General features: G+C 36.9%; 2 protein-coding genes across 3 annotated transcripts in view; one reads left to right on the top strand and one right to left on the bottom strand.

Moving 5' to 3' along the window:
• Positions 1–27246, top strand: part of LOC136822937 (collagen alpha-1(IV) chain-like) — a 37028-nt gene that overhangs the window by 9058 nt on the left and 724 nt on the right. For both annotated transcript variants that reach the window (XM_067079240.1, XM_067079241.1), the window contains exons 12-48: positions 1019–1081; positions 1521–1652; positions 2082–2117; positions 2242–2277; positions 2644–2706; positions 2997–3038; positions 3363–3527; positions 3803–3865; positions 4198–4296; positions 4907–4966; positions 5152–5341; positions 10009–10185; positions 10615–10788; positions 11097–11221; positions 11739–11945; positions 12266–12461; positions 13029–13214; positions 13523–13693; positions 14571–14929; positions 16776–16921; positions 17506–17642; positions 17952–18149; positions 18599–18754; positions 19443–19780; positions 20156–20399; positions 20680–20886; positions 21230–21585; positions 22050–22293; positions 22662–22850; positions 23033–23149; positions 23455–23613; positions 23935–24099; positions 24430–24669; positions 24884–25114; positions 25538–25708; positions 26110–26458; positions 26872–27127. In XM_067079240.1, coding sequence (XP_066935341.1) covers positions 1019–1081; positions 1521–1652; positions 2082–2117; positions 2242–2277; positions 2644–2706; positions 2997–3038; positions 3363–3527; positions 3803–3865; positions 4198–4296; positions 4907–4966; positions 5152–5341; positions 10009–10185; positions 10615–10788; positions 11097–11221; positions 11739–11945; positions 12266–12461; positions 13029–13214; positions 13523–13693; positions 14571–14929; positions 16776–16921; positions 17506–17642; positions 17952–18149; positions 18599–18754; positions 19443–19780; positions 20156–20399; positions 20680–20886; positions 21230–21585; positions 22050–22293; positions 22662–22850; positions 23033–23149; positions 23455–23613; positions 23935–24099; positions 24430–24669; positions 24884–25114; positions 25538–25708; positions 26110–26458; positions 26872–27127 — 6447 coding nt within the window. The remainder of the gene's footprint in view (positions 1–1018; positions 1082–1520; positions 1653–2081; positions 2118–2241; positions 2278–2643; positions 2707–2996; positions 3039–3362; positions 3528–3802; positions 3866–4197; positions 4297–4906; positions 4967–5151; positions 5342–10008; positions 10186–10614; positions 10789–11096; positions 11222–11738; positions 11946–12265; positions 12462–13028; positions 13215–13522; positions 13694–14570; positions 14930–16775; positions 16922–17505; positions 17643–17951; positions 18150–18598; positions 18755–19442; positions 19781–20155; positions 20400–20679; positions 20887–21229; positions 21586–22049; positions 22294–22661; positions 22851–23032; positions 23150–23454; positions 23614–23934; positions 24100–24429; positions 24670–24883; positions 25115–25537; positions 25709–26109; positions 26459–26871; positions 27128–27246) is intronic.
• On the bottom strand, positions 5596–9077 carry LOC136822938 (uncharacterized). Its single transcript, XM_067079242.1, has 6 exons — positions 8686–9077; positions 8041–8252; positions 7674–7782; positions 7134–7338; positions 6658–6698; positions 5596–6190 (listed from the first exon to the last, which is right to left on the bottom strand). The coding sequence occupies exons 1-6, from the start codon at positions 8927–8929 to the stop codon at positions 5682–5684; spliced, it is 1320 nt and encodes a 439-aa protein (XP_066935343.1). The 5' UTR covers positions 8930–9077; the 3' UTR covers positions 5596–5681.

Raw genomic sequence — 27246 nt, 5'->3', positions numbered from 1 at the left:
TTTCTTGTTTTGGCAGACTAAATAGCAATGATAAAAAGCCTGTCATTAGCCGAACACGGCTACTTATAGACGTCATGAAATGGACTATTCGAGTCCAACCTTTTCTTTTCACCAGAAGAGTATTACCAACATTCACATTCTTTTGTAGAAGTTAACCCACTATGTCAAAACAAAAGATTATACCGGGTGCGCCAACAAAAAGCTAAGAATTTTAAAAGAACCATTCCTCTTTCATTGGAAAGAGAAAGATAAATTAAATTTTTTAATGGGTCATTAATCATTTGATCAAAAAATCAAAAGTTATGCGAAAAAAAAGTTACTTTTCAAATTAAACAGAAGCAAATTACATGATAATCAGTTATTTTGTTTTCAGTCGTTTAAAAATGATAGCTTCTCTAAATGACTTTTTGTTATAACAAGGAAAAAAATGAAAGAAAAAGTCCAAAGAAAAATCGTCGAAAAAGGCCAAAAATCTGGTAAAATTCATTAAAATCCATCAAATATACTTTCGAGGTAGATCCAGTCTTACAGACTTTATCCAGTCTAGCACCAAAAAACCTAGGGAAAATTTCGGTAAAAGTAAATTAAATTGATTTTGATGAAGATTTTAAACCCTTTCGACCCTTCAATTTTAAAATTTATGTGTTTAGTTACTGAAAAATGCTCTTAATCATGTAAAGGCTATTGCGATTGCCAAATTTAAAATAAAAATTTGATAGGTCGGTTTTTAACGTTTTCGAGCACTTTGTGAAAGTAACTTTTTTATTTAATTGAGCATAACTTTTAATCTAACGAATCGAATTTAATAAATGACCCATCAAAATTTAAGTTTACCTTTCTTCTTTCCAACGAAACAGAAATGGTTCTTTTAAAATTTTTAGATTTCGAGAAAATTACTTTCAAAGAGAGAAACTTTTTTGTGGCGCACCCGGTATCTAACTCTACAATCACTGTTTCTGAAAACTCTGGTTAAAAAACTTTTGTTATTTCTTATTTTTCGTTTTCTTTGGTATTTTAGGGTGTTCCAGGAGTTCAAGGGAGACCTGGTCGTGACGGTGGTTGTGGCTTGCCAGGAAGACCTGTAAGTTTCAAGCTATCCTAAATTTACTTATTTATTCCCAAAACCGTTTTTGAGTGTAATATCTTCAGATAATTATAATACATCTCAATAGAAAATAAAGTCAGTTTTATGTAACAGCATTTTATGTAAAGCCTTACTATGGAAGCAGAGTACAATAACTTATGTACCGAGTTGATCGTTATGCATTTGCAATTTGATAACGATAAACTCTGTATACATTCACTCACCATCTAGATAAGGCTATCAATGTGTCTCACTAACATTCTGCCGATTGGTAGTGTGAAGGTTTCGATCAAAGACCTGCACTGCAATGGACAATGTGTTCGAATCCCAAGCACTTCCAGGCAGGGTGTTAGGGAAATATGGTGATATACTCTAGACCTGCCATGTACAATAACTTAGATACGCAATAACTTAGATATGGATTTTTGGTTATTAGGGAGAAGCTGGTACCGCTGGTGTGGCTGGCTTCAGTGGACCTCCAGGGTACAAGGGACCAGCAGGACCCAAAGGTGCCAAAGGACAACCTGCTGTTTACAATCCTGATCTTGAAATCGAACGAGGAGACGATGTGAGTTGCTTGATGAATTTTGTTATTTCAGTTCCTATGAAGAGCTTCGATTAATGTATTTGAACTCAAAGATAAAGGATGTTTTGGTTAATGAGGCCCCCCCCCAGCGGACCTTCAATTCACGCAATCACGCAAATTTTGTTCTTAAATTCACGCACTCACGCAATGTTTTTCCGTAATTCACGCAATTTTTGTTCACGTAAAGCTTTCCAATTCACGCATTCACGCAAGTGAAAAAGCCCATTTACGCATTCACGCAAACCGTTTGGGGGGCCCCATTAATCAATTTAAAATTCGATATAGGATTGGAGCTCTTAAACCTCCCTGACTTTTCTCATCCATTTGCATGTTATTTAGTGAGTATCTTTAGTGAATTGATATTCTGGTAATCTCTTATTTTTTTTAAATATTTCAAATTTCATTTCGTAGGGTGATCCAGGAGAAAACGGATTTCTTGGCTTCAAGGTAAATAATGTATTTTTTTTGTCTTTAACGGAATGTTAAGAGGATATGACTTTACTTTAACAGTGTTCTAAAATGCGCACAAGATTTTCTGGAACCTAATTTCTATTATTCTTTCTCTGTATAGGGGATGAAAGGAGACGAAGGAATGCTTGGAATGCCTGTAAGTATCTGATCAATTATTATTAAAATTATGTTAAAAACACCCTTCCTTGTTTATCTACCATAGCAAGTTTATGTATATTTTTCTGCAACAGAAACGGTTAGCTTATGATTTGTCTAGATTAACTGAGAACGGTGGTACCTTGTTACCATCCTCGATTTTGTTGGGCAAAACTGCGGGTTATTCCAAACTTGCTAATAAAGCCAGGTACTGAAAATACAATTGTAATACTTGTTAGTTGAATCCATCCAGTCTAATCGTTGTTGTTCTTGCTTATCTAACCTCACGGTAATAATCTTTGCTGTTGATTTTCTTCTTCTTCAAAAGAATGACTCCATCTTAAAGGTTTCTGTTTAATTTGACCAGGGTGAAGACGGAGAAGATGGTTCGATCGGTTTGGATGGAGAAGATGGCGACACCGGTGAACCTGTAAGTTATATACTTGCGCTCTTAAGTTGAAGATGCATTCCCTTTTAAAAAAAGTTTTGGAATATTTTGTAAATAATCAATTTTATTTAAAACGATAAAGTTTCACTATAACCCAGGGTTGAATGCTGTCAACATTATTAGTTTTGCCATTATTCATAATCTGAATAACTTGAACCTTCTCTTGTATGTTGAAAAAAGATACAAAAAGATGTTCAACCTAATATGATTTCGTTGCTAATTTTCAATCTGAAAGGACGATTTAGTATATTAAAAAATCTTTTATTTTATAGGGATTGGCTACCAGCTTTGTGAAAGGAGAAAAAGGTCTACCCGTAAGTTCCATAGTTAAAATGCTTCGGCTGTCATTAAAGCATCCTAATTATTCTTATATGCTTGTTTCAAAATCAGACTTACTTTCTGAAAATTTTATCAAAATTCGAAAACTGTGCCTATAACTATGCATATAAGTTCCATACTTAAAGATATACCCTTTCTTATTAAATCCAAATTATTTTGGTATACTTTTTTCTATCCCAGACTTTAAGTTTTATCATACTGTCTGTAATCTTTTTTTAGCTAACTAAAATAGTTTTTCTTGTAGTCGACGTATGTGACTTTATTCTTACTTTTAAACTTAATGCTTGATTCATTTTCAGGGAGACTTTGGGCCACCAGGAAAGCCAGGATTAGTTTGGTCAGAAGGTTGCGAAAAAGGAAAACCATGTATTGCAAACATTACAGAATCTGGAGACAAAGGTATAAAGGGTGTCGCTGGTGATCGTGGACAGCCTGGTTACAACTCCGATGTCAATGGTATTCAAGTAAGTATCGACAATGATATCATCACCAATGATATTCTGCCTAGATTATCTGATAATTGAAAGTAAAGTACTATGGATTGTACTATTTCGGCTGCATGATAATCCCAGTACCAAAAAAACATTTTTGTTAGATTTTCTCTTTATCTCATTGTGAAAACAATAGCTCCCTGTCCCACTTGTGTTCATAACGCAACATAAATATTAGATGGACGACGTCGTTCTTGCAGATTCAAACAGCTTGATTCTTTGTTTACCCATTTCTTTGACCTTTCTAGGGAGCTGATGGTGACAAAGGTTTGAGAGGTGATCCTGGTATGGATGCTGAGGAGGGAATTGCTGTGAGTATTCTTATTTTTGTTATTTTTATGGGAGATGAGCTTTCGTGTAGCAGTTTCAATGGTCAGGCAGGCAGGCAGGCAGGCACGACGCAAAGGGTACGGCAGGTATGGCGGTCGCCGTACCAGATTGTCATAAAAGTTTTCCTCTTCGTCGGTAAAATCGCTATAAATCGCTTAAATTTCCTCATTCGCCTACTAGATATAAAAGCTTCCTTCCTTCAGGCACCAGATGTTTGACTTTCTGTATATTACTTAAAACATTATCTTTAATACCGTCTCATGCCCTACTGAAAGGCTGTCATGTCCTCATACAAGGTTTGTTTTTATTTTAGGGTATGAAAGGGTCAAAAGGAGAAGAAGGCATCAAAGGTGTGAATGGACAACCTGGTGATGGTGGTCGTGATGGATTCCGTGGTTTCCCTGGTCTCTCTGTAAGTAATATACACTGAAACCATGATATTTATGGCATAACCTTTTATACAAAAACATCACCTGAAAATTACAGGAAGCAAATCCTCGGTCTTGGATATTCATAGGATTCCGCCATTATGGAAGAAAACGTTCGATTTGCATTCGGAATCCGCTAAGTAACGTAACGTAGCCAAAAAGGACCTTTTAGCAACCTTTTCTATGGTTTCTTAATATTCGAAGAGCCTGAAAGAGCCTTTAGCTTCAAACAGATCGAATTCGATCCCTAACCTATATTAAAGGCAGGAAATTATAGTGTAAAATTTAAATTCATATTTTGGGCTATTTTTGACCACAATATTTAACAAAGTGATAATAATCTAAAGTTGTTAAAGTAAACCCATCAACCCTGAAATCAGCTAGAATCTGGTTCGAGTTTACCTCAGTCTAGTATAGCATGCTAAACGACTAGTTCGTTTATTACTACTAACCATAGTAGAAAAGAAGTAAAAATAATTGAAGGGGCACAAATTTCTTCATACAAACCGATATTATCATATAGCAGTATTATATGGATTATAAACGACTCCAGTCTATCATGTGTCAAATTACGTATTGTTTTGAATTATTTAGGGCGAAGATGGACCAGCAGGAAAACAAGGAAACAAAGGAAAGAGAGGACGACCCGGAGAGGTAAAATGACATTGGCATAGCATAAAAGTCTCCAATAGAGCGTTAAGATACGTTGTTTTTGAATGAGCTAACGTGTCATTTAGCGAATTGAATTAGAAAACGTAAATTTAGTCGGTCTACTCAACTTAGTGTATTTTCATGTCTACCACAAATAAAAACTTTAATGCCTTCTTCTTTTTCGATAGCCCAAACCACCATCACTTGGACCAAAAGGACAAGTGGGAGACGCTGGTCGTCCAGGATTTAGTGGATTTCCTGGATTAGAAGGACCCGAAGGACCTCAGGGACCCGATGGCGACGAAGGAAGCCGTGGATTCCCCGGAGAATTTGGAAGGACAGGACAGAAAGGAGGCGAAGGAGCTCAAGGAGAAAAAGGTAAGGGTTCTTTTTGACTTTATCTAATAATTCCTAGGCTTCACATAAATATCTCCAAGCAAATGAAAACGATGAGTAGAGGAATAGTTTCAGTTCTATTACAGTATTTAACGATTTGTGATAAAAATAACACAATTTTTAATACTAATTTGATGTGATGGTAGAAGAGAGTGAGTAGAACTAAACACGAGCTTTAGCTTTAATTTAATGACCAGAAGCAATAAACAATATCCATTGATAGATCTTATAGGCTATCAGTATCCGCCAATATTTAACGTTTTTAAATTTGGTACTCAATTCAACCTGTATCTACTTTCAATTTATTCACCAATCAAACTTTTTATTGATAAATTCCCTGCTCAAATGAACTTAACGGCGAATACATGTCTTCTGAAACAGCCAAATTACCATTAAGATTACTTTGTTTCTGAATGCTCTCATTTGTAAATTTTGTTGCGTTTGGTACTCCGTAGTCTTTTCCATTAGCCTGTTTCAGACCTTCGTAATCCTGTGTCTGAGTAAGATCAGTATATAAAGTTTGATCGTCTGGTGCAGTCTGGCTCTGCGTATAGATATCACGATTGAACGCTGTGAGTGGGGTATATGATATACCCTGCTGTAATTCTGTTTGGTCAATTGTTCCTCTAGGGTCGATATACATTTCATCTGCATTTTTAGGGTCTATGTACATTGCATCAGACGCATTTTTAGGGTCAGTTTGGGCTTGGTCTTTTATGGTCTTTCCATTGTGTTGACTTTCTGAGGTTGATTTTTTGAAGAGGATAGATTCTGCTAATGAAAATGGACGGCCCTGACTGTCGGTTGATGATTTTGATGCAAGTTCCATGTCTATAAAGAGTTAGAAATAAACTTACTAAAAGTATTTGACACTTGATTAGCCAAGCAAGATCGACGCTCGCTAATGATTTTTACTCAATGACTCAATACACTTGATATATTTGATCATCATTTTCTTTTAAATGCAATACTTTCTAGAACGTACTTTTATAAGAACATCCAAAATTTTTTGAAGCCTTCGGATGTTTTTAACCTTTTGAGTTTTAAGCCTAAAATTGTTTTAACATGTTCTTATCTTGACCATTTGTGAGCATTTTTTACCATTTTCCTAAGAAATTGGGTGTTTTTAAGTCCACAAAGCCTTAAAATGTTCTTAACTTGTTCTTAACACTTTGGCCATCGAAGTCTTTTGTTCTTATATAGTTTGCTCCTGTAAAAAAAACCTACTTTTTTTTACTTATATGATTCGTTACCGAGTGCATCTGAAAATTAATTTCAAAAAATGCAAAATAACTTACGGTCTTTCAGAATGCTCCCATCTTTTTCTTTGACTTCAACTCTATAATGACGAAATCATGACTTAATGATGGTGTAATATGATGATATAATACTCTTCTGTTCAAAAGTAAAAGACGTACTTGAAGTTAACTCTTATTTCTATCCTATTTCAAAACTATTGAGTATGCTATTCGTGAACTTGAATTGAATTGAATTGAATATATTTTCGCTGCAACACAGCAGGATAATCCCTTACAAAAAAAAATAGATTTCTCTAATACAATGGGGAACCCCGAAGAAACTGAAAAATTATTACAGAACTAAAGAAAAAAATGAATAAACGATTATCATAATATTAATAGTGACAACAAAATAATGAATATAACAGCTGTAATTCCATCTCTTCTTGTCTCCTGAAATAAATCTTTGTAGCTATTTTTCATGCTTTGTATATAAATATATTTTAGATTATAAATGAAAATAAATTCAGTGTTACCTGAGCTTACACAATATAATGATGAGAGCGGTTAAAACAATGACAGTCATCATTAATAAAACCATCACCACATAAAGCCATGTTGGCACTCTACTGCCATTCTGACATGTCGTCGTTGCCGACGTTGGGGTCTGGGGCTGGCGTGTTGTTGGTGATGGTCGTCTACTGTCGAAGAGTATTGAAACAATATTTCTTGGCAACGGATCTGTAAAGAGATGATTCTTTTAGGTTTTAGGAACAATCAATTTAGGTATCCGGAAGTGCCCTAACGGACAGTCAAATATCCGGAAATCGAGGAGTGCATCTCAGAGATCTGACTTTTTTTTACCTTACAGCTTTATTACTCCTAAATAAGCTTTTTTAAAGAAAAATATGTCGACCATCCGGAATAGCGAACATATAGTCTGAATCACAGACCTCTACCAAATCTCAGAGAGCACGAATACGTTATACGATGTCAGCAGCTTAGTGCTTTTGTGGGGAAATTGTTATTTTTGAAACTGATATAATAATGTCACCATTCTCTTTCATATGTCTTACGTGTTGCTTTGCCAACAAACTTCAAAATGGCGCATTTGTTTTGTGGGAAATCGATCTTCATTAATTGACCAGCCCATTTGTCGGAAAGATTGATCATTTGGCGCAACTCCTAAAAAATACAATACCCTTATTTCAGTGAAGGCCCATAGGCGTGCATTTTCCCCTGCAAAAAATTTCCATGATTCACTAGCTTCATTTAAAATGATCCATTATTTAGATCATTTTACAGCAACCTCGACACCCTAAATTTCAATATTTCAATTTCAATCCTGAGAACAAACCAAAATTGTCTATTGAGGTTATCAGAATTGCAAATCTAGTTTTCAAAATAACACACATGCTCTCCCTCTCAAAACTTAATGCTTACTAGAAGGTGATTTTCATATCGAAGTACTCGAAGAGCTTCTTCTGTCACGTCTATCCAAAACCCTTTGAAATCATCAAAATGACTTGAGTATTGTACATTTACTGCTTTCCATATGGAGATCTTCTGGATGGTTCGACATTCCATGCAACCGATTAGTCTAGCACTTTTTGTCGTTTTGTGTATTATAGTTGAGCTAAACCATGATGTACAACCTAAAAAAAGATGAAAAAGTCATGAAAAATGGTCTTGGAAAGAGACATCTTTCTTTATAACCTGCAAGAGTTTTCTGATAGCTCCGAGCTGGTACGTTTTCAGGCTAAAGACCATGGCTCCGTAAGAGTCACATTCACCATATTCCTGTAGAGCAGAGCGTGGTATTCGCAGAATGGGTGATCTGTTATGAGATTCCTTTCTTCCTTGCTGAGTTTAAAAGGTAGTCTTAGGTTCTAAAAAAACGGGCTGGAAAAAGTATTTCTCAAAACCTAAAATAAGGTGAAGGATGGGGGGGGGTTGGAAAATATTCAAAAAATGAACAAGCGGGGGTTTCCGTTTATTTGGAACCTAAGAGTGACCTACTATTCACCGACTTTGTCAAATCAATAGTTAACATTACAGCAAATAAATAAACTCCAATAAAAGTCTTACCGAAATGGTTCGCCCTATGACAACCAACTCTTTCAGCTACCTTGGATGATAATGTCGAATCTTGAGGTTTACAATCACACATATTTGGACCTCTATCATTCGCGTTAAAAGCATCACACTGTCTCTCGACACCTTTGACTTCAAACATATCTTTTGGACCTCGCCACACGTCCAATTCCCATGGTTGAACACTAGATGATATGAAAATGAGGATAACAGTCCATCTATGATACCATGTTTTCATTTTTAATGTATTCTTGTTAATGGTCGCTTATTCTAGGTATTTATCGTGTTTTTTTATATCAAGAATCATTTTATTCCATATTATATCATCGTTAACCTTTAGTGTCAATTGTAGCGACAAATTTCTACATAACATCTAAAAAAATTCTGTTTCGATTTTTTTATCTCAAATATTTCGCAATAGTGATATTTTTTTTCCATATCCCTTTTAAAAGCTACAAAGTAGCACGGAGTGCAGAAAATTACCATATTTGAAATGACCAGCCATAAATACCGCACTCCATCTCAATGGTCTGACTGATCCAATGAAAATCTTAAAAACACACGAAGCAACTTGCTTTAAAAGAAATACCTGAACGATAACCCCTCCGGTGGAGTTTCTAAATGATGTAATTATGATCCCTTTCTGCTGAAACCAAATACTCCATCACACTGTTCTTTTCTGATACATTCTTTCGAGTGTCAAACCCAATATTTACACATCATGCGCAGCTTTTCAGTTATTTATTTGATAAGGTTGTTATGGTATACAATTTCTGGAGAGAAGAAAAACGAGAACAAAAATAATACTAATACGTGTGACCTTCATCGGGACAAACATAAGATACGTTTGATGTTTGCTAATCCTAATTCATTTAAATCCATATGAAAAGGGGATTGGCAGTCTCATGTCTGTGTAAATAGCACTCATGGTTGAGATAATCACGGTTATGTTCACACCAAGTCAGATCCACAGAACAGCAAACAAAATGCAATACTTGGCATGAGGCTCAAAGGCATCATTGATAGCGACGTCTCAGTAACTAACTTAGACGCAATATCTAGTATGACCTCCCGTCCTAAAATAAAAAGTTATTAGTTTAATATCAAATTATAATTATTGCTGTCTGCTGGTGTTATGCTTTTCAACAAAAATTTAAGACAAAGGCCGTTGTCGAACATTTTTCAATAATTGTCAAACCTTGTGAACTTCTGTTAGATTTCAACCTGAATTAAAAGAAAATGCTTGTCAACTGACTAAATCAGTGCATTTAAGCCATGTCTATATACAGATTCAACTGTATGGAACGTCTTTTTCAGGACCGGACGGTGAAATTGGAGATATTGGGTTCAAAGGAATAAGCGGTGAACAAGGAGCTAAAGGAGAACCGGCATCGACTCCAGTGGCTGAAGTAGGTGATAAAGGAGAAGCTGGGCCCAAAGGAGAAGTTGGCATCATCGGCCTTATTGGGCCACCAGGATATGCTGGGCCACGGGGTAAGGACACGATTTGCGGTGTCCTTCAATTATTGCATTTAGTATATAGTTATTCTGGAAAAAAGCGGAGCAGGATAAATATTCCTCATAATTAAGATGGAGTTTTATGAATTTCTCGATTTCTTTTTCAAAAATCCTAATTTTATAACAAAGAATTTTCACCTTAATTCAATTGTTCTAAAACACTTATGAGATAATGAGTTTCTAAGATTTTATTTTATAAATCGGTTCCGCTTTTTTCTGGACACACCGCACTCTAGTCTCGAAAGTATTTGGCATTGATTATTGGTACAAATTTTAGTATATTTAAAAACTTTCTTGCTCAATATTTCAAGTTTTGGAGATGCTATTTATGCCTTATATTTTCTAAGAAATCTATCTTATTTTTTAAAGTTCTTGACTCATGATCTTTTCATTCTGATCTTACAGGACCTGATACCATCGCAGATTGTGGCAAAGAATGCCCCGTCACCAAAGGATTCAAAGGACAACAAGGAGACAATGGTCAACCTGGAGACCGAGGATCTGCTGGTCCGGAAGGAAGCAAAGGTTTCCCAGCGGAGCCATGTCCTACTTGTCCACCCGGACCTTCCGGAATTTCAGGTAAACTATCGAAAAATGCTTACTGAAACAAGAAGTTCAATAATTGGTATCCCTACTTTTTTAAATAACCACTGACAATGGAGTATATTGTTGATATGGTTCTGTGTTATGCAAAAAATGAACTAATTTCTACTTTTATCGGTAATGGCAGTTTCAGCAGCTTTCAGATAGTTCTGGAATATCAACCTCCTGGGTCTTTGGAGTGGATTTTTAATCTCATTTTCATTCTTAAATTTTCACTGCCACAGACTCGATAATTTATATGTTTTTCTAGTCATTCAGCACATGTGCCGTATTTTTCATTTCAGGAGTTGCTGGATTCCCAGGCAAAGTTGGCTTCAAAGGACGAGCTGGTAGTGATGGAGATCCAGGAATGGCTGGTGTTAAAGGAGTAATGGGTCCCAAGGGTGCTGTTGGTGAACCAGGAATCAATGTATGGTAGTTTCTTACTCCTACTATTTGTTTCTAAGTATCAAGTGCAGAATCCGAGCTGGGATATTCTACCTCCATCGAAAGTGACGTAATAAAAATTGTGCATTTAGTGAGGCGAAAATAAAAAGAATGTAGTGCTTCCGGAAACCGGCCGGATGAAAAAACAAATTTTATTGACCCGGCCGCAGACTTTTGTTAGTAGTTGATATATTAGTATTCAGGGCTTACTTCATACTGTTTGTACATAAAAGTTATCTTTAAAGTTCTATTTCAATGATCTTAAGTTATCAAAAATAGCAAAAAAATTGTTTTTCCGGCCACCCGCATGAGAGCTTTTTTCCTTCACTCACATTCCGGAAACACTACATTTTTTATTTTCGCCTAACGTTCTAAACTGTCTACGATTAAAATACAGTTATTAAATCCTGGAGAGTTACGATTCCGAACTGTATAAATATAGTCTATAAAAAAAAATGGGTTATGGAATTACAAACTGTACAATTTTTATAACTTTACAGGGCAAAGCTGGAGACAAAGGAGAACCTGGTCAAATTGGAGCTAAAGGTCCGGATGCAGATGGTTTCTCTGTTGCTGAACGTGGCGAAAAAGGAAACCCGGGAAGTGACGGGTTAAACGGTAAGCGAGGAGCTGATGGAAAAGCAGGAGAAAAAGGACGAAAAGGAGCTGCTGGCGAACCAGGAAAACGTGGAGAAATGGGAGCTAAGGTGATGAGTTAAGAATAAATGCTTCCTTCTCTCGTCTTCTGAATTACAGTTTCATGAATTTCTAAAAATTTCTAAATTTCAGTAAAAAGTAGATTTCTGGGAAAACTTTAAATTATCTTTAAAGCCTTTTATATAACTTAAAAGTTGAAAACATCGAGTTCTAACAAAATCTCTCCTTATTTAGGCACAGAGGTCCCTATTTACTTGCCTCCCTCGGGAAAGAGTAGTCTCTACCACTCTAGTGATCAATACAAAACTAGTTTTATCCTTCCCTATTCGACACTGACTGTTTTCAATATCCAAACTTTTTTTCTTTACAGGGAAACGCTGGTCTATCTGGAGAAGCAGGAGCCAACGGGAAAGACGGGAAACCAGGCCAAAAGGGAGAAGAAGGAAAAACTGTGCGTGGTGAACCAGGCTTGACGGGAGACGAAGGTGAAGAAGGAGTTATGGGATTATTTGGTGAACCAGGACAAAAAGGAAAGAAAGGAGAACGTGGTAGCGAACCAAACGCCGGTAAGCTGTGTTGAATATTGTCCTGTATCTTATACCTTTTGTGAATTTGATTTCTTTGGTCTGTCAGACGAAAATAAAACATTCATAAGTTATCCATTTAGGCGCACAACGTTGTTTCAATGCTCGTCATCTATAGAGTGACAGCCATATAAAACTCTGTATGCATCTTGTCGGTATTACCGAAATTACGGGAGCTTAAGCAAAATATTTTAGAAAAAATAAACTTCAGTGCGATTCTGGCAATTTTTCCATTCAAAATAGACAACTGGTCTGAAAAACTGATTGTTTTGAGAACATTGTTATGAACATCATTCGATATTTTGTGACGGCAGGACGGCTACTGAATCAAATAATAGCAATTATACCATCTTCCTTCAGGAGATATGCATTTCGATCTTATTAGGACTCGTCAGCACTGCATACTGAACCCTGGTTAGGCAGATCGAATTGCCTAGCATCTCACGCCATAAAAATAATTGTTGCGCAGACTGAAACATTCCCTGGGGAATTCTGTGAATAACTCAACTGCAATCAAGCTATATATATTTTTCTTTACCGCACCTTTAGAACAAAAAGAACAAATGAAGAAACTATCGCCAGGAGAAAAGGGTATTCAAGGACCTGATGGTGACGCTGGAGAACCTGGCATTGAAGGGCCGAAAGGTGTTATTGGACCTGGTGGTCTCCAAGGACCTGCAGGCGACAAAGGCGGGAGAGGGCCTGGTGGAGTCAAGGGAGAAGTTGGACCTAAAGGTATAACACCGATTTATTTTTTACATCTGTTATATTTTTTTCAACTGATTGGACTAAATACCCCCATTAAATACAAAGAAGAATAAAGGTGTTTAATTTCGTTTTAAATCTTTGTTAGTTGATCGAAATCAATTCTGATAGATTTATAATTTGAACCTTAACCAATGAATATTTAAACTTGGACAACTCTAAGGCTAAATGAAAGGCCGGGAATAAGCTATATATTCCGAGCTTTCCAGGGTGTAAATTTTCAATTTAAAAAACCAAAGCGTGTTACCTAACAATCTCACGTCATTTCTGTTTTCCAGGGCAAGCGGGAGATGATGGAGATCCCGGAACTGCGGGTGTTCCTGGTCGATTTGGTCGACGTGGTTTACCTGGAGATGCTGGAAAACCAGGTCTACCAGGGGACAGTGTCATCAAAGGACAAAAGGGAGAACGTGGAGAAGCCGGTCCTGAGGGAAAGAGAGGAGTTGATGGTATGTTTGTTTAATATTTAAGGAAAACAAAACTCTTCCTGCTGCTTCCTGTGAAGTGATATGTCTTCATTTTTTGCAGGATTCAATGTACTCTGTAGACTCGTTTCGTAATACACTCTGTGCGCTTTGTCTATTTGATAAAAAAAATTGCGTACGGAAACCTCTGCGATGAAGTATGATTTACAAATAGCAACACTTCTCTCATCGTCTCCCCTCTCTCACCCGTACTACATCGTAACAGTCGGTTTGAAAAATCTCAAATCAGAAAAGACAATGGCAACAGACCCTCTATGGTAATGAATTTTGAAATTAGCCGTAGATACCGGGTCTGTGTACAGACTAGATTCAATGATACTTTTTGAGAAAAAGACAGTCTTTCTATACTAATAAATTTTAAATTTTTAAAATGAAGATACTGTAACTTCGTGTAATATCGTCATGCCTTGTCTAATTCCGCCATAGCAACAAACTGGCCTGCAAGTAGTTACGGGTAGTTAGAGTGATATTTTAAACAGCTTATTCAGAAGGTTTTATCTATAAACATTTTAAAGACCATGTAGTTGCTAATGGCGGAATTAGACAAGGTATGTCGGCATTACACGAAGTTAAGGTACATATTTGAAGGTGTTCAGGCAAATTCAAACACAGATATGTTTTAGATTAAGACCACGTTGATAAAATTAAATGAGGGTAATCTTCCTGAAGCAAATTTCTAGAGGGTGAATTTCCGAGGGGATTTTCTCTAAATCCTTTAGTCTTTCTCTTTATTATTTGACTGCCGTGATATGCCCCTATTCCAATGATCAAGTCAAAAATTTTGTCTGAAAGACTCCTCGAAAAGTTTAAGAAATCATTTCTCGTTTCTCCATCTTTGTAGCGTCAGCCATTGGTTGTATCAATGTCGAAAGAATTGATATCGCATTTCTCATCGATTCGTCTCGATCCGTTACCCAAGAAGATTTCCAACGTCAAAAAGAATTCATTCGAGAAATTGTCAGTGAATTCCCCGTCGGCCCTGAAAAGTCGTTAGTCGGCGTCATCAAGTATGGTATGGGAGCCAATGTCGAGATTCGATTCAGTGATTATACGGATGAGAAAATGTTGCTGGAACGTGTTGATCGTTTACAACATAGTGCTGCTACTGAATCCAGGCTAGATGAAGCTTTACAACTAGCCCAAGATCGTCTTTTTACGCGTGAAGCAGGCGCGAGAATAGGTGATCAAAAAACGAGACAGGTTGGTATTTAGAATTTTTGAGGCCTTAGAGATGAAAACTACGAGATGAAATTTTTACTTCTCTACTTGGAAAAGTTCAATTTACAATTTTTAGATGTTTACATTTCACTAAACTCCTTTGTTGTTTTCCTTGGTCAATCTGAACTACAATCAAGGACACAAAAGGGCACAAAAGGGAAATTCACCGGGGTGTTTTGAAACCACAATCGATTTGTAAGTGCTCTAAAGTAGGTTCGAAGGGTAGAGTTTTAACTCTGAGTTTAAACGCTAGACTTAAGAGGACCTTAGGATCTGAGGATCCAAAAGTTCAAAAATGGTCCATTAGGGCTTGAAATATAGCTTAGAAACCAATAAATCCCTCCCAGATCGAAATAATCGATGAAATCAAGTTGAGGGCTTAAAATTGACATTCTCGCTCGAACTTCAATTTTCGAAAAATGGTAAATTAGCCAAAAGTGCAAATATATTATGGCACGGATTGTACTCTTGTCTAAAATATAAACAAAAATGTTCATACTTTTGAAGAAACTAAATGTTTTCTCAGAAAGTTCCTTCAAATTCTCCTACAGTTGACATGGTTCTCTAATTGGACGTTGTACTATTTGACACCCCTCCACCTCCATGATTTGATAATATTGAAAGTCACCAACTCTCATAAATGACGCTTCACTATTCTATACCCTCCCCCTATTCGATGAAAATTTTTGATGGAGGGCAAGATTCTCTAAAGAATGGCTGAAGTGGTTTTTCCCGGAAAATTCTTATTCGCCTTAAAAAACGGATTTTCGTATTTTGGGGAAGTTCCCTTTAACCAAATAAGAAAATATAGCTTTTCTCAGTGTTAACTCATTATTTTTTTCTGGTTTTTTGCACAATGTTGCAAAATGGCAATGCCTAAAATGTGACGGAGCCTGATTTTCGAAAAAAATTATATTTGGGTAAATTTGGGCCAAAAACTACCTAAAAATAGGGTTTTTTGCACTTTGCTGCACTTTGTGCAAAATCCTGTCATTACTTTTTTCTGATTTTTTGTACAAAGATGGAGGGCAAGATTCTCTAAAGAATGGCTGAAGTGGTTTTTCCTGGAAAATTCTTATTCGCCTTAAAAAAACGGATTTTCGTGTGACGGAGCTCGATTTTCGAAAAACATTTTTTTCCGGCCGAAAATGCCGGAAATATGCCGGAAATCGCCGTTTTTCTGTATTTTCATTGGATTTTTTTCTTATAATTGTTTGTTTTTTCATTCAAAAGCATTATTAATAGCAATGCCCACCATCAAGCATGTTTCAATTTTCAAAAAAATTGATTTTCGAAGCCGGAACTATTTAAAAATCACCGGAACAACCTATTTTCGCCGGAAAGACAGTATTTCTTGAATTTCTCGAGCTGTACTTAATATTTTTTTATGAAATTTTGAGCACTGATGAAAGATAAACTGGAACTTTCTATTTCTATTTTCCCTACTCCCCTTCCCTCTTCCCCCATCAACAATCAATGATAAAATTTAAAATGTGCTATGCATTCTCGCAAAACGCTATATCATCTGACTGATTGTTTTCATTTTTCTCCTTATTGCCTTATTATCTAGCTTTCATCATCAGGTAGGCCCATTCAGCATGTTGCTTGTTCTCCCTGAATTTCTCCACTTACCCTTGATCCTTCTCTTAATTACTGAGCATCAAGCAGAGAGGCATCAAGTACCATTTTTAGAATTTTTGGTATGACCCGGCTGGGGGTTGAACCCACAACCTTGCGAACTGTAGCCGGATGCTCTACCACTGCGTTACGGTCGAGAGCGTCAACTATATTTCTAGTACCTTTATATCTTTTACGCTCTTCTTTGTAGGCTTTGGTTATCCTTGGTGACGGGTACTTGAGCGGTGGAGGTCTTCTTGGTAAACAATTATCAGGTAATGCTCTCAACAGTGCAAACCAAATCAAAGCTCGAGGAACTTTAGTATTCTCATTGGCTGTTGGTACTGAAAAGAACAGGTAATTTTTATTCAAAGCAGTTTCAAAGTTGGTTCTTCCTTTTGTTGAAAATTAACGTCGTCAAATCCTCATGAATTAGAAAAAAGTAGAATTTTCGCCATTCCGACTGCTACACACAATGTTGTACGATATTTATTTAACGTTGTATGCCGTTATGGACGCTAGATGGACGTTACTCTGATGTTTAGTGCTAAACACATGGGTACTATAGGCGAGTGTTACCTTATTACATGAATATTAGGAGATACGTGTAATTAAAACCCCTTTAATCAAAACTAGCCGTGGTGTCCTTGAAAAAAGCAATAAAATTTGTGTTAATTTTTTGCGTGTTAATTTCAAGGCCGTTAAATACTTCCATACTTATGTTCATGTAATAAGGTATTTGCGAAAACTGGGCTGTTGGAATATTAGAGATATTCTTTTTTATATAGTATAGAAAGGAGATGAGCTTCTTATGCTGACAAAGCAGAATTGACAAAATATTTTTTCAAAGTTTTTTCTTACGCAGCGCGGGATGAGGAGAAAGTGATGTGTTACATGTGTACTTTACATATTGCCTATCTTCTATCCTTTCCTCACTTTAGATATTTGCTTCAACGTTTCGTCTCGGACGACAATTACTACTTAGACGTGCCAACCTACTCCTTCTTATCGCAGAAGATCGAAGATTTGAAAATTGCTTTGTCAAGATCAAGTGGTTGTGTCACTGAAACTCAAAAAGGTAAGCTGCTTTTTGATTGGTCAATACACATTTTAGAAGTCTATTCTATAAATCTTCTCAGTACTTGTAGTTCGTGCAACTATTTGAATTTTTCACAATGCTTGAATTTGTTCTTACCGCTCTTTAAAACCGTTTTCAGTGTTCAAAAACCTGCATTTTTGACGGATTTCAATTATACATCTTTCAATAATGTATGATATTCCCAAGCTCCCAATAGCAAGCCCGAAAAATATAATTAAATATCTCTAGCAAAAGATTTGAATTCAGACTAAAAGAGAATTTAAAAAAATTATCAATTTCTTTCAATAGGTGAACCTGGTAGAAACAATACTGTCAAAGGAAAACCAGGAGATCGTGGAGTTCAAGGAGTTCCTGGACCACCAGGAATTGAAGGACCTGAAGGCTTTATTGGTAACAATGGACCTAAAGGTTACAGAGGATCCACCATCCCTGGACAAAAGGGAGAACAAGGTTATGAAGGATTGAATGGTGTCAAAGGAGAACCTGGTATGTGTATTGAGTTTTTGAAAGGATGAAGATTCAAATTCAGTGTTTCCATAACTCGAACATGCAAGAGGAACACACATTTGTTCGAGTTAAAGAATTTCGAGTTATGAAGTATATAAGGTTTATAAGACATTGTTAACTGAAGGAACCATAAAACTTGTTCGAATTTAGAAGACATTCGAGTTATCAAGGTTTGAGTAAAGAGACTCAACTGTAGTGCAATTTAAGAAGTTCCTAAAATACGAGAATCTCTTAAACTTAGAGGCTTTTGTAAGTGCAAACTAAGAGTCAGCGAGAGATGAACTGCACTATGAAGATATAAAATTTTGAAAAATGCATTTGAAAGAGTGATTTTGACCGAGATCTTTACTACTGTGCTATCAAGGCTGAACTGAAAGATTTTGTAGCCGAGCTCATGTACTGTAAAGTAACTTATTTTCTTTCCTCAGGTATGCCGGGTTTGAACGGAGAATTTGTCAAAGGGAAGCGAGGACCAACTGGCGAGAAAGGAGACCCTGGTCTTCCCACTGAAGCAGCCGGATCTAAAGGAATGAAAGGAGAACAAGGTCCGGCAGGTCTGGCTGGTCCCGATGCAGACCAAAAGTGTAAGCAATGGAAAATTATTGTTATTGGTATTGCAGTAACTCATAAATAGACATCTCAAGGATCCAATATAGCTATATTGGATGTTCAAGAATACTTTTCTTCCGAATCATGTGATTTTCCAAATTACATCTTTAATCGGTGAAAAGGATTCACAGACTGCCATCAATTCAATAACTTGTAAAAGGCATGTTTCGGCTCTCTATGGTTAACTAACTTCTTTCAAATGAGCCTATAAATTATACAGCCTATTGAACTTCATGACACGAACTCTAATACGGGAAACACCTGAAAAAATCCAGGCGTTTGCCACTAGTTTTATGGCTTGAAGTGGTAAAAAAAGGTAGCCTATACTAGACGTCACCCGCGTTTTTCTACGTAATAAACGGAATGAAAAGTCCTGGTTTTTGGTGAGTTGCTCGCTAAAAAAAGGTGGCAAACACTTTTTTTTCGGTTGTTTTTGTTTAAAAATTAACGTCATAATTATCAAGAATTGCGAAGACGCTTGAAAAGAGCTTTAAAACATATTCGACTCAGCGAGGAGTAAATAAAGAGAGGCTTTCCTGTTTCATATTACAGCAAAATTCAAATCTGAGCAAAATAGTTGGAAATGTTCATTTTTTCGTCCTAGACTTAATACTTTGCTTGACCAATGTGAAAAGTTGAAAACGTAATTCTTTTATCTCACAGTATGTAACTACGTGTTGGCAACGGACGTTTTGTTTATTTTGGATACGTCAAGTGGTGTCGGTCAACAAAACTTCAATACTATGAAAGTCTTCATGAAAAACATTATCGAATCTTTCGACGTCGACAACCAATTGACACGTGTCGGAGTTATGACGTACGATGTCGAAGCACGTGTTGATATCCGTCTTAACGACTATAATAATAAAGACAAATTATTCCAAGCCATTGATCGATTAGTTTACTACAGTGGTGAATTGACGAGAATCGATCGAGCTCTTGTAGCGGCTAATGATTATGCCTATAGTGAGGAATTTGGAGGAAGAAATGATGTCAACCGCGTAAGGATCCTTAATTTTTGACTTTTCTTTATTTTTCAATCATTTTTTCTTTTTAACTTTGGAATGGTTAACAAATACCCCTTCCCGTTAAAATTTACAAACTCTCAAATATTCCAATAGAGAATAGTATCAGGCTTGTAAATTAATCAGTTTTCGTGCATTGGTTAGGTACAAGTTTTTCCTAAAAGAACGTCAGAAATTTTTGAAACCTCTTCTTAACTCTTAACTAAAATTTTTTCTCAAAGTGTTCTTTCTTAAAGTATTTTAGATTCCGCAATGCCACATAATGTTCTTTTTTAATTTTTAGCCTTGTAGTCATTTGTTATTAGATGTTGTGTTCTTATAAAAGAAACGTGTTTTCATTTTTGTATTCAGGCTATCGTCTTGATGACTGACGGACAGCAATCATACGCACCCGATCAAATCGATATCCCGGTTGCCGCCAAACCTCTCATCGATAGTGGTGTGCTTCGCTATGCTATTGGTATCGGAAATGAAATCTCCCCAGTAGAATTAGAAGCTATTGCTGGAGACAACGTTGTGTTAGCTGAAAACTTTAACCAATTGCTGAACAAAATTGAGACTCAAATTCGATTGATTGGCAAACGTGGATGCAAAGGTGAGTAAAGTTGAAATGTGCCATGGTTTTCGCTTTTCTGATGTTTAATAACTATTATTGCCTATTCTAATTTAAGCTATTTGTTCCTGTTACATCCAAAATGAGTCATTTCATGTTTCAAACGCTATCATGGTTGACACTTTAAACTTGTTCTTTAATCAGAGAAACCTAATCACAGGAAATATTCTGCGCTGCAAAGGTTATCAGACTATACTCCAATTATGCTGTCCAAGTATTTTCTTCCTCTCATTTTTCATTCTCTCATTTGATTTCCTTTTAGGTGAGGATGGACCAGCTGGCTCTAAGGGACGTAAAGGAGACAGTGGTTTGAATGGTCAGCGTGGTGAACGTGGTGAAACTGGTCTCCAAGGATTCGTTGGACCTAAAGGTGCCAAAGGATTGAAGGGAGATCGAGGTGAAAGCAAAGGAGAAGGACGCAAAGGACAACCTGGAGACGTTGGTGATTTCGGACCTCCAGGATTGCCAGGTAGGTTGAAAGGCTAAACATAATATAGTAAATAGAGTTTCTATTTCCTATGGGTCATATGTGTTAATCATTTTTTTGAAAAGGTTTTCTTTTTTAGATTATGCTTGATCTAATTTTCGAGTTACGCTATAATGGATCCCATGTTTTTATGAAATCGTTCTTAATCAAACAAGTTCATCTTATGCATATCTGCCTGTCAAGGTCAAGTACTGACTTGTTGTGATGAGTCCAAACATGGAGGCTATGCTGAAACTGCTCTTACACAATTAATAATTGGACCGAAATGTTTATTTTTCAGTTACTTGTATTTGAAACAAACCAATATATATTTTTTTCTTTTTAGGATGTTATTCTGACAACAACGTGCAACAAAACACCGTCGCTGATATTGGTTTCGTCGTCGATGCATCATCCTCATTATACAGTCAAGGCTTCCAAACTGAAATCAACTTCGTCAATAATGTCATCGACGCTGTTGGGCCAATCTCGGCTGATGGGGTCCGTGTCTCAGTGATTGTTTACAGTGACATGGCAGCTTTGAGAATCAAGTTTAATGATCATTTTAACAGTGAGGATCTGAAACAAGCTGTCAGTAACCTTCCATTTGACGATGTTGGTGAAACGAGAATCGATCTTGGTCTTGCCAAAGCTAACGAAATGTTTGATATTGAAAATGGTGCAAGAGGCTCTTCCAAAAAGGTACAAAAATTCTTCTTTGTCGGGTTCAAGATTTTAGTTTAATTCAAGAAATCTTGATAAACCTCCTTACTCCTTATCCCTATAAATCTCCTTACTAGACTAGCCGTGACCGGTTTTTTGTCGGAGTTTACGGCCGGTACCGTTAGCCTTTTCGAAACTATACTACTACAGACTCTACCGATGCATGTTTATTTTCCCTCGTTTGCTAACCCTGTAACGGACCTTACTACCGAATCATATTGACAGCGAACTGTGGTGTTTATAGGTAGAACATTCGACTACGGTAAGCAAGGTCATGGGTTCAATCACTGGCTGGGTCATACCAAAGACTTCTTGCTTGATATGCGGCGATTACAAGATAAATATTAGTAGGACAGATTTTAGGTCCGATAATCACTATACACTTTATAGCAATTACCTTCACCTTAACCAACAAATTCATAACTTCTATTTTTCACTACCAGGTTCTTATCTTGATGACTGATGGGCAACAAACCTACGTCCCAGGAATCAAAGATCCATCTGATATTGCCAAAGAACTCAGCCAAGATGGAATCGATATCTTAGCTGTCGGAATAGGGGAAGAGATTGCAAGAATTGACCTTGAAACTTACATTTCCAAACCAGAGAATTTGTTCTTAGCATCTAGTTTCAATCAGTTGGTCAATCAACTGGTAACTGAAGTGACACAAGCTTTGACATGTGAAGGTTTGCAATTTTTGTAACATTTACATACTTCTTATCGACTTTTTAGAATAGTTTTGAAATGGTCGTGAAAACTATCGACAAACGGTTTTTTTAACTCTGTATTCTAGTGGATCCTAAAGTATTTATGATAAATCAAATCATATCAAATTCGTAGAATCATTTTCAACTTTTTAAGTCGTAACTAAGTCGAAAATTACTGAAATCACTCTCAATTGGACTTAAACTTTTTATTTTCGGTTTCATTTAGGATTCATTTAATCAAGCTTTAATCAAGAGAAATACTTTAAAATCTTTACTGTAAAATTTTTGCCCTCATACATCGATATTGTAAGGTTTACGAAGTAATTTATGAAACCGCTCTTTTGTAGGTGGACCACGAGGACCCGACGGCGCCGCCGGTAGTGATGGAGATCCAGGAGCCCAAGGACCTACCGGGCAGGAAGGTGCTGAAGGACCAAGAGGATATATTGGTGACCCTGGGTATGGACCCACAGGCGATAAAGGAGAAAAGGGAACTCGAGGACCTAAAGGAGTTGAAGGCACTGATGGTTTCAGAGGTAAAAAGCTTCAAGCCATAACGTGATTTGTATTTTCATTTAAACAATTTGTGAAAAGAGTCTTAAAATTTTCGCATTTTCAAGAGAGGACAAATGAAAATTCCATCATGGAATCTCAAATGGAATCAACTTTAAAATAAATATCAAGATTGATTGCATATTTTTCTTTTCTTGAAATTTAGGTCCAGATGGTCCAGTTGGAGAACGTGGTCTGATCGGTCCGAAAGGAAGTTTTGGTTTCAAAGGAATGAAGGGAGACGGTGGAATTGATGGATTCATGGGACTTAAAGGACCTCAAGGTATATATATTTTTTCAAATTCATATTAATTATTCATCAATCTCACAAATCAATATTTTCACTGTAAATTGATTAATTTTCTCGGGATCTGGTTTTCTGGATGAGCTTGAAAAATCAGCTGAGAAAAGCCCTGAAAGTGCCAATCTACGTCGAAAAAAAGAATGTTTAGATTTAGATTATTTCCCCTCGATTTAATTTCGCGAATAAGCATTATAATGAAATCTCGAAATTTTAATTCAAGCCAAATCTCTTAAAAATTTTTACCTTTTAAACCGTTTTGCATTTTTTTGTTCCTTAATTTTCAGGTCCTCCAGGACCCAAGGGATCCAAAGGGTCGACTGCCGGTAATACTGGTGCCAAAGGAGTTCAAGGAGATTTTGGCGGACAAGGTCCAAAAGGTTTCCCTGGTGATCAAGCAACATTGGCACCAGGAAACACTCTTGATGACTGGCTTGGTGAAGAAGGTAGCCATTTTTACCAATATCCTTTCCTCTAACATTTAGCATCTTTAAGATTCTTTCATATAAGTATTCAAAGGCTTGAAATATGTTGAACGATGAAAAAGAATGCGGCTATTATATTTTGATTTTTCCCAAAGGCTTGAAATAATTCATATGAGGTCTATTTTAACGTGAAGTTATTTTTTTTCTTTGTATAATGTTTGTGTCTTTTATACCTCATTCTTTGCAGTGCTATTATATCAAAACGAAATTTTATATTATTGTATGTATTTTAAGTAAAGTTATTTATTATTGGTTTGTCATTATTCATTTCCTTACTTACAGGAGGTCAAGGTCCACCAGGAGAACGTGGACCTGAAGGACCAAAGGGGTCGGTGAAAGTGGCGCCTGGTGAGAAAGGATCCAAGGGAGAAGCAGGAGTGATCGGAAAGGTAGGCTCATTCGCATCGCCAGGACCGCAAGGACCACAAGGACCACAAGGATTCAAAGGTATGGTTTCTTGTATGGGATCTTTTCTTTTCAACTATCCTACAGGCAAAAACACACGTGATTCTTTTTGTCTTTTTATCCCGCTCTTTTCATTTTTCACGCCCGTAAATCATTAAACCACAGAAGGATTAAGTTCCACTGTGTGATATAAGCCTTTAAAGTTTAAACTAGCTATTTTCTTAAAAAACTTAGAAAAAAGGACCGTGGCACTTAAAGGGGTAATATGGAGATGAAATTTGGCATAACAAGTCATAAGTAGAAGAAAAAAGCCTTTTGATACATCAACCAGATCACAAGTTCCCCATTAAATTTAACTTGTTTTCTTTGCAGGACAACCAGGAGAAGATGGACCAAAAGGTGATGCTGGCTTCAGAGGACTTTCTGGACCTAAAGGACGAGCTGGATCTGATGGTGACCCAGGAGAGGTCGGTGGTTCACGGGCTGGTGATGACGGAGAACAAGGGAAACCTGGACCACGCGGTGATGAAGGAGAACAAGGAGAAATAGGTTTCGTTGGTTTGAGTGGTCTGTTTGGACGTAAGGGAGATGCTGGTGAAGCTGGACCCCAAGGTACGAAGCCTGATAAAGGTGTTAAAGTAAAGGTTTACTTTTTACATTTTATTTCGAGTTTGAATTATAACGTTTTCGGTGTTTAAGTGATTATTTTAACGATGAACTTCTATCGAAAAATGTTTTGTTTTGTTGATCAATCAAAAAAATGTAAAAAATGCTTTTTTTTGTTTTTTTTTTGCCGCAATAACTAAATACGATCGTTGTTGTTTAGGTCGTCAAAGCCAACCTGATCCTACTGCTCCCATACGCAACAAAGGACAACCTGGAGACATTGGACCATCCGGTGATTTTGGTGAAGATGGAGAGCAGGGTCCAGCTGGGCAGGTCATGCCTGGACCAAGAGGTGAACAAGGTAACCGGGGACCTAATGGGCCACAAGGGCCAAAAGGTGAACAAGGAGATGATGGACCTGTTGGTTTTGGTGGATTTCAAGGAAGTGATGGTACGATTATTTTCTTTTTTACTGCTACTATTCTTTGTTATCCGAAAAATTCCCCAAGGAGTTATCTTGAAATGGAAGAATTCTAAACATATTTGTAACACTAATATAAGAATCTTTCTATTCGTTGTGTTGTGTCGTGAAACAACTGAGATTATCTCAAAAAATGAAAGAGCTTTGAGAATGAATATCAACCTAGTCGTTTCAAAAGTAAAACACTGAATTAAACTTGGTGATGTGTGGGTAAAAACGGTAATGTGTAAACTATCGGGGCTCCTTCTTCCGCTTTTGTGAGTCGCAGGTAAGATCGCAAGTACATGAAAGGAAAAGAATCAGTTGACAGAAATTTCGATCAAGATTTTGGATTCTAGTCACCTATTTAGAGTCACTATATTTCATTTGATTTTCTCCATCTATTTAAAAAAGGTCCCAAAGGTCAAACTGGAGCTGATGGAGACCCAGGAGCCGTGGGAAGAACTGGACAGCCAGGAGAACGTGGTGCACCAACACCTAAAGGATATTTCGGTCTTGATGGCGATGCTGGTGATTTTGGATTGGTTGGTCGTCCTGGTAACAAAGGAGTGTCTGGAGCTATTGGTAGGTTTAGATATGAATACACATCAAGATTAAACGCTGGAGAGGGTTTGGATCGAGTAATTAAGAAGGAGTAGCGTTAAAGCTCTTTTGAGATTTCACCGCTGTTCTGTTTTGTACTATCTTTTATTTTATGTGTTATTTTAAGTCTAGATAATTTGCAGGGCTGTTTCGTTCTTAAAAATCTTTAGTGATGCGATTTCTATCTGCAATTTCTAAGTTCTTTTATCAAAGGAAATATTCTTGATTCAATCCGAATCAGTAGCGTGGTGGCAGGGGAGGGGGGGGGTTGACATTTGCCCCTCCCCCTCTAAATTTTACTCGACCCACTACGCCACTGCTCCAAATGCTACCTCGAGTTGTATTGAATATCTTGTCAAATTATGTCTTGTAAATTATTGCAGGTGATATCGGGCCTCAAGGAGGAGAAGGAGATAAGGGACCAAGAGGAAAACAAGGTTTTGCTGGTTTGATCGGTCCTCCAGGAAAAGAAGGAGTTAATGGAGAATCTGGACCCGTAGGAGACAGAGGTTTGCAAGGAGAACGTGGTCCCAATGGTCCAAATGGTAAAATAGAGACTGGAGATAGTTCCGGCTATTATGTTGTCCGACATTCACAGAATTCATTTGTTCCGGCTTGTCCAAGAGATTACGAGGTGATGTGGGAAGGTTATTCCTTGATGTATACTGTTGGTAATGGATTTGCACATTCTCAAGACCTTGGGGATGCTGGATCGTGCTCAAGATCTTTCAGGTTTGTATTCAATATGATTATGCTTTTGATGATAGTTTTTTGCTCTCTTAGTAGATTTATTATTTTGTATATTCCTATTACAGTATTTAAAGACGTACGAGATTTTTCTAACTTGACGTAACTGTTTTAGAGAGAATCAACTGTTTGCTTCGCACACGCTCTAGTATTAGGTTTTAGCAAACAAACGGTTTGGGAATGCATACCGTCAACGATAAACCAGGGGGGGGTCATGATCTCCTCGACCTTTGTATAGATGAGAGGTTTAAAAGCTTATCTAATTTTCGTGTAAAGTAATGGTGTCATTTACTATTAAGAAGTTTAAGAAGTTAAGACGCGGGGCTGTTTAATAAATTTATGTTCAAACAATTGTATTTCACCAAAATCAAACTCACAATTATCTGTTTATTTTTCAGCACTTTGCCATTCGTATTCTGTGGTATTACCAATACTTGCAATTATGCCTCTCGTAACGATTTCACATACTGGCTCTCTGGGGACGTGCGCCAACCTATGATGCCAGTTTCCAATACAGCTATCGAGCCATTCATCTCACGGTGTGCAGTTTGTAAAACACCTGACCACAGTATTGCTGTCCACTCGCAAGACCTGGTCACACCACCTTGTCCACTTGGATATGAATCATTATGGAGTGGATTCAGTTTCTTGATGGTAAGATTTTCAATCCTTTGTTTTGCTCAAATTCAAAGTCTTACGTAAGGTATTAATACGTAATACGTAAGCGGTGAAGAATCTATTCTTGTCTAGACAAGATTTGATATGATATTATA

Source organism: Clytia hemisphaerica, unplaced genomic scaffold (assembly GCF_902728285.1).
Source record: "Clytia hemisphaerica strain Z4C2 unplaced genomic scaffold, Clytia hemisphaerica genome assembly, whole genome shotgun sequence".
Classification (NCBI taxonomy): domain Eukaryota; kingdom Metazoa; phylum Cnidaria; class Hydrozoa; order Leptothecata; family Clytiidae; genus Clytia; species Clytia hemisphaerica.
Note: the sequence above shows the minus strand (reverse complement) of the source record. Positions and strands in the feature narration are given on the sequence as shown.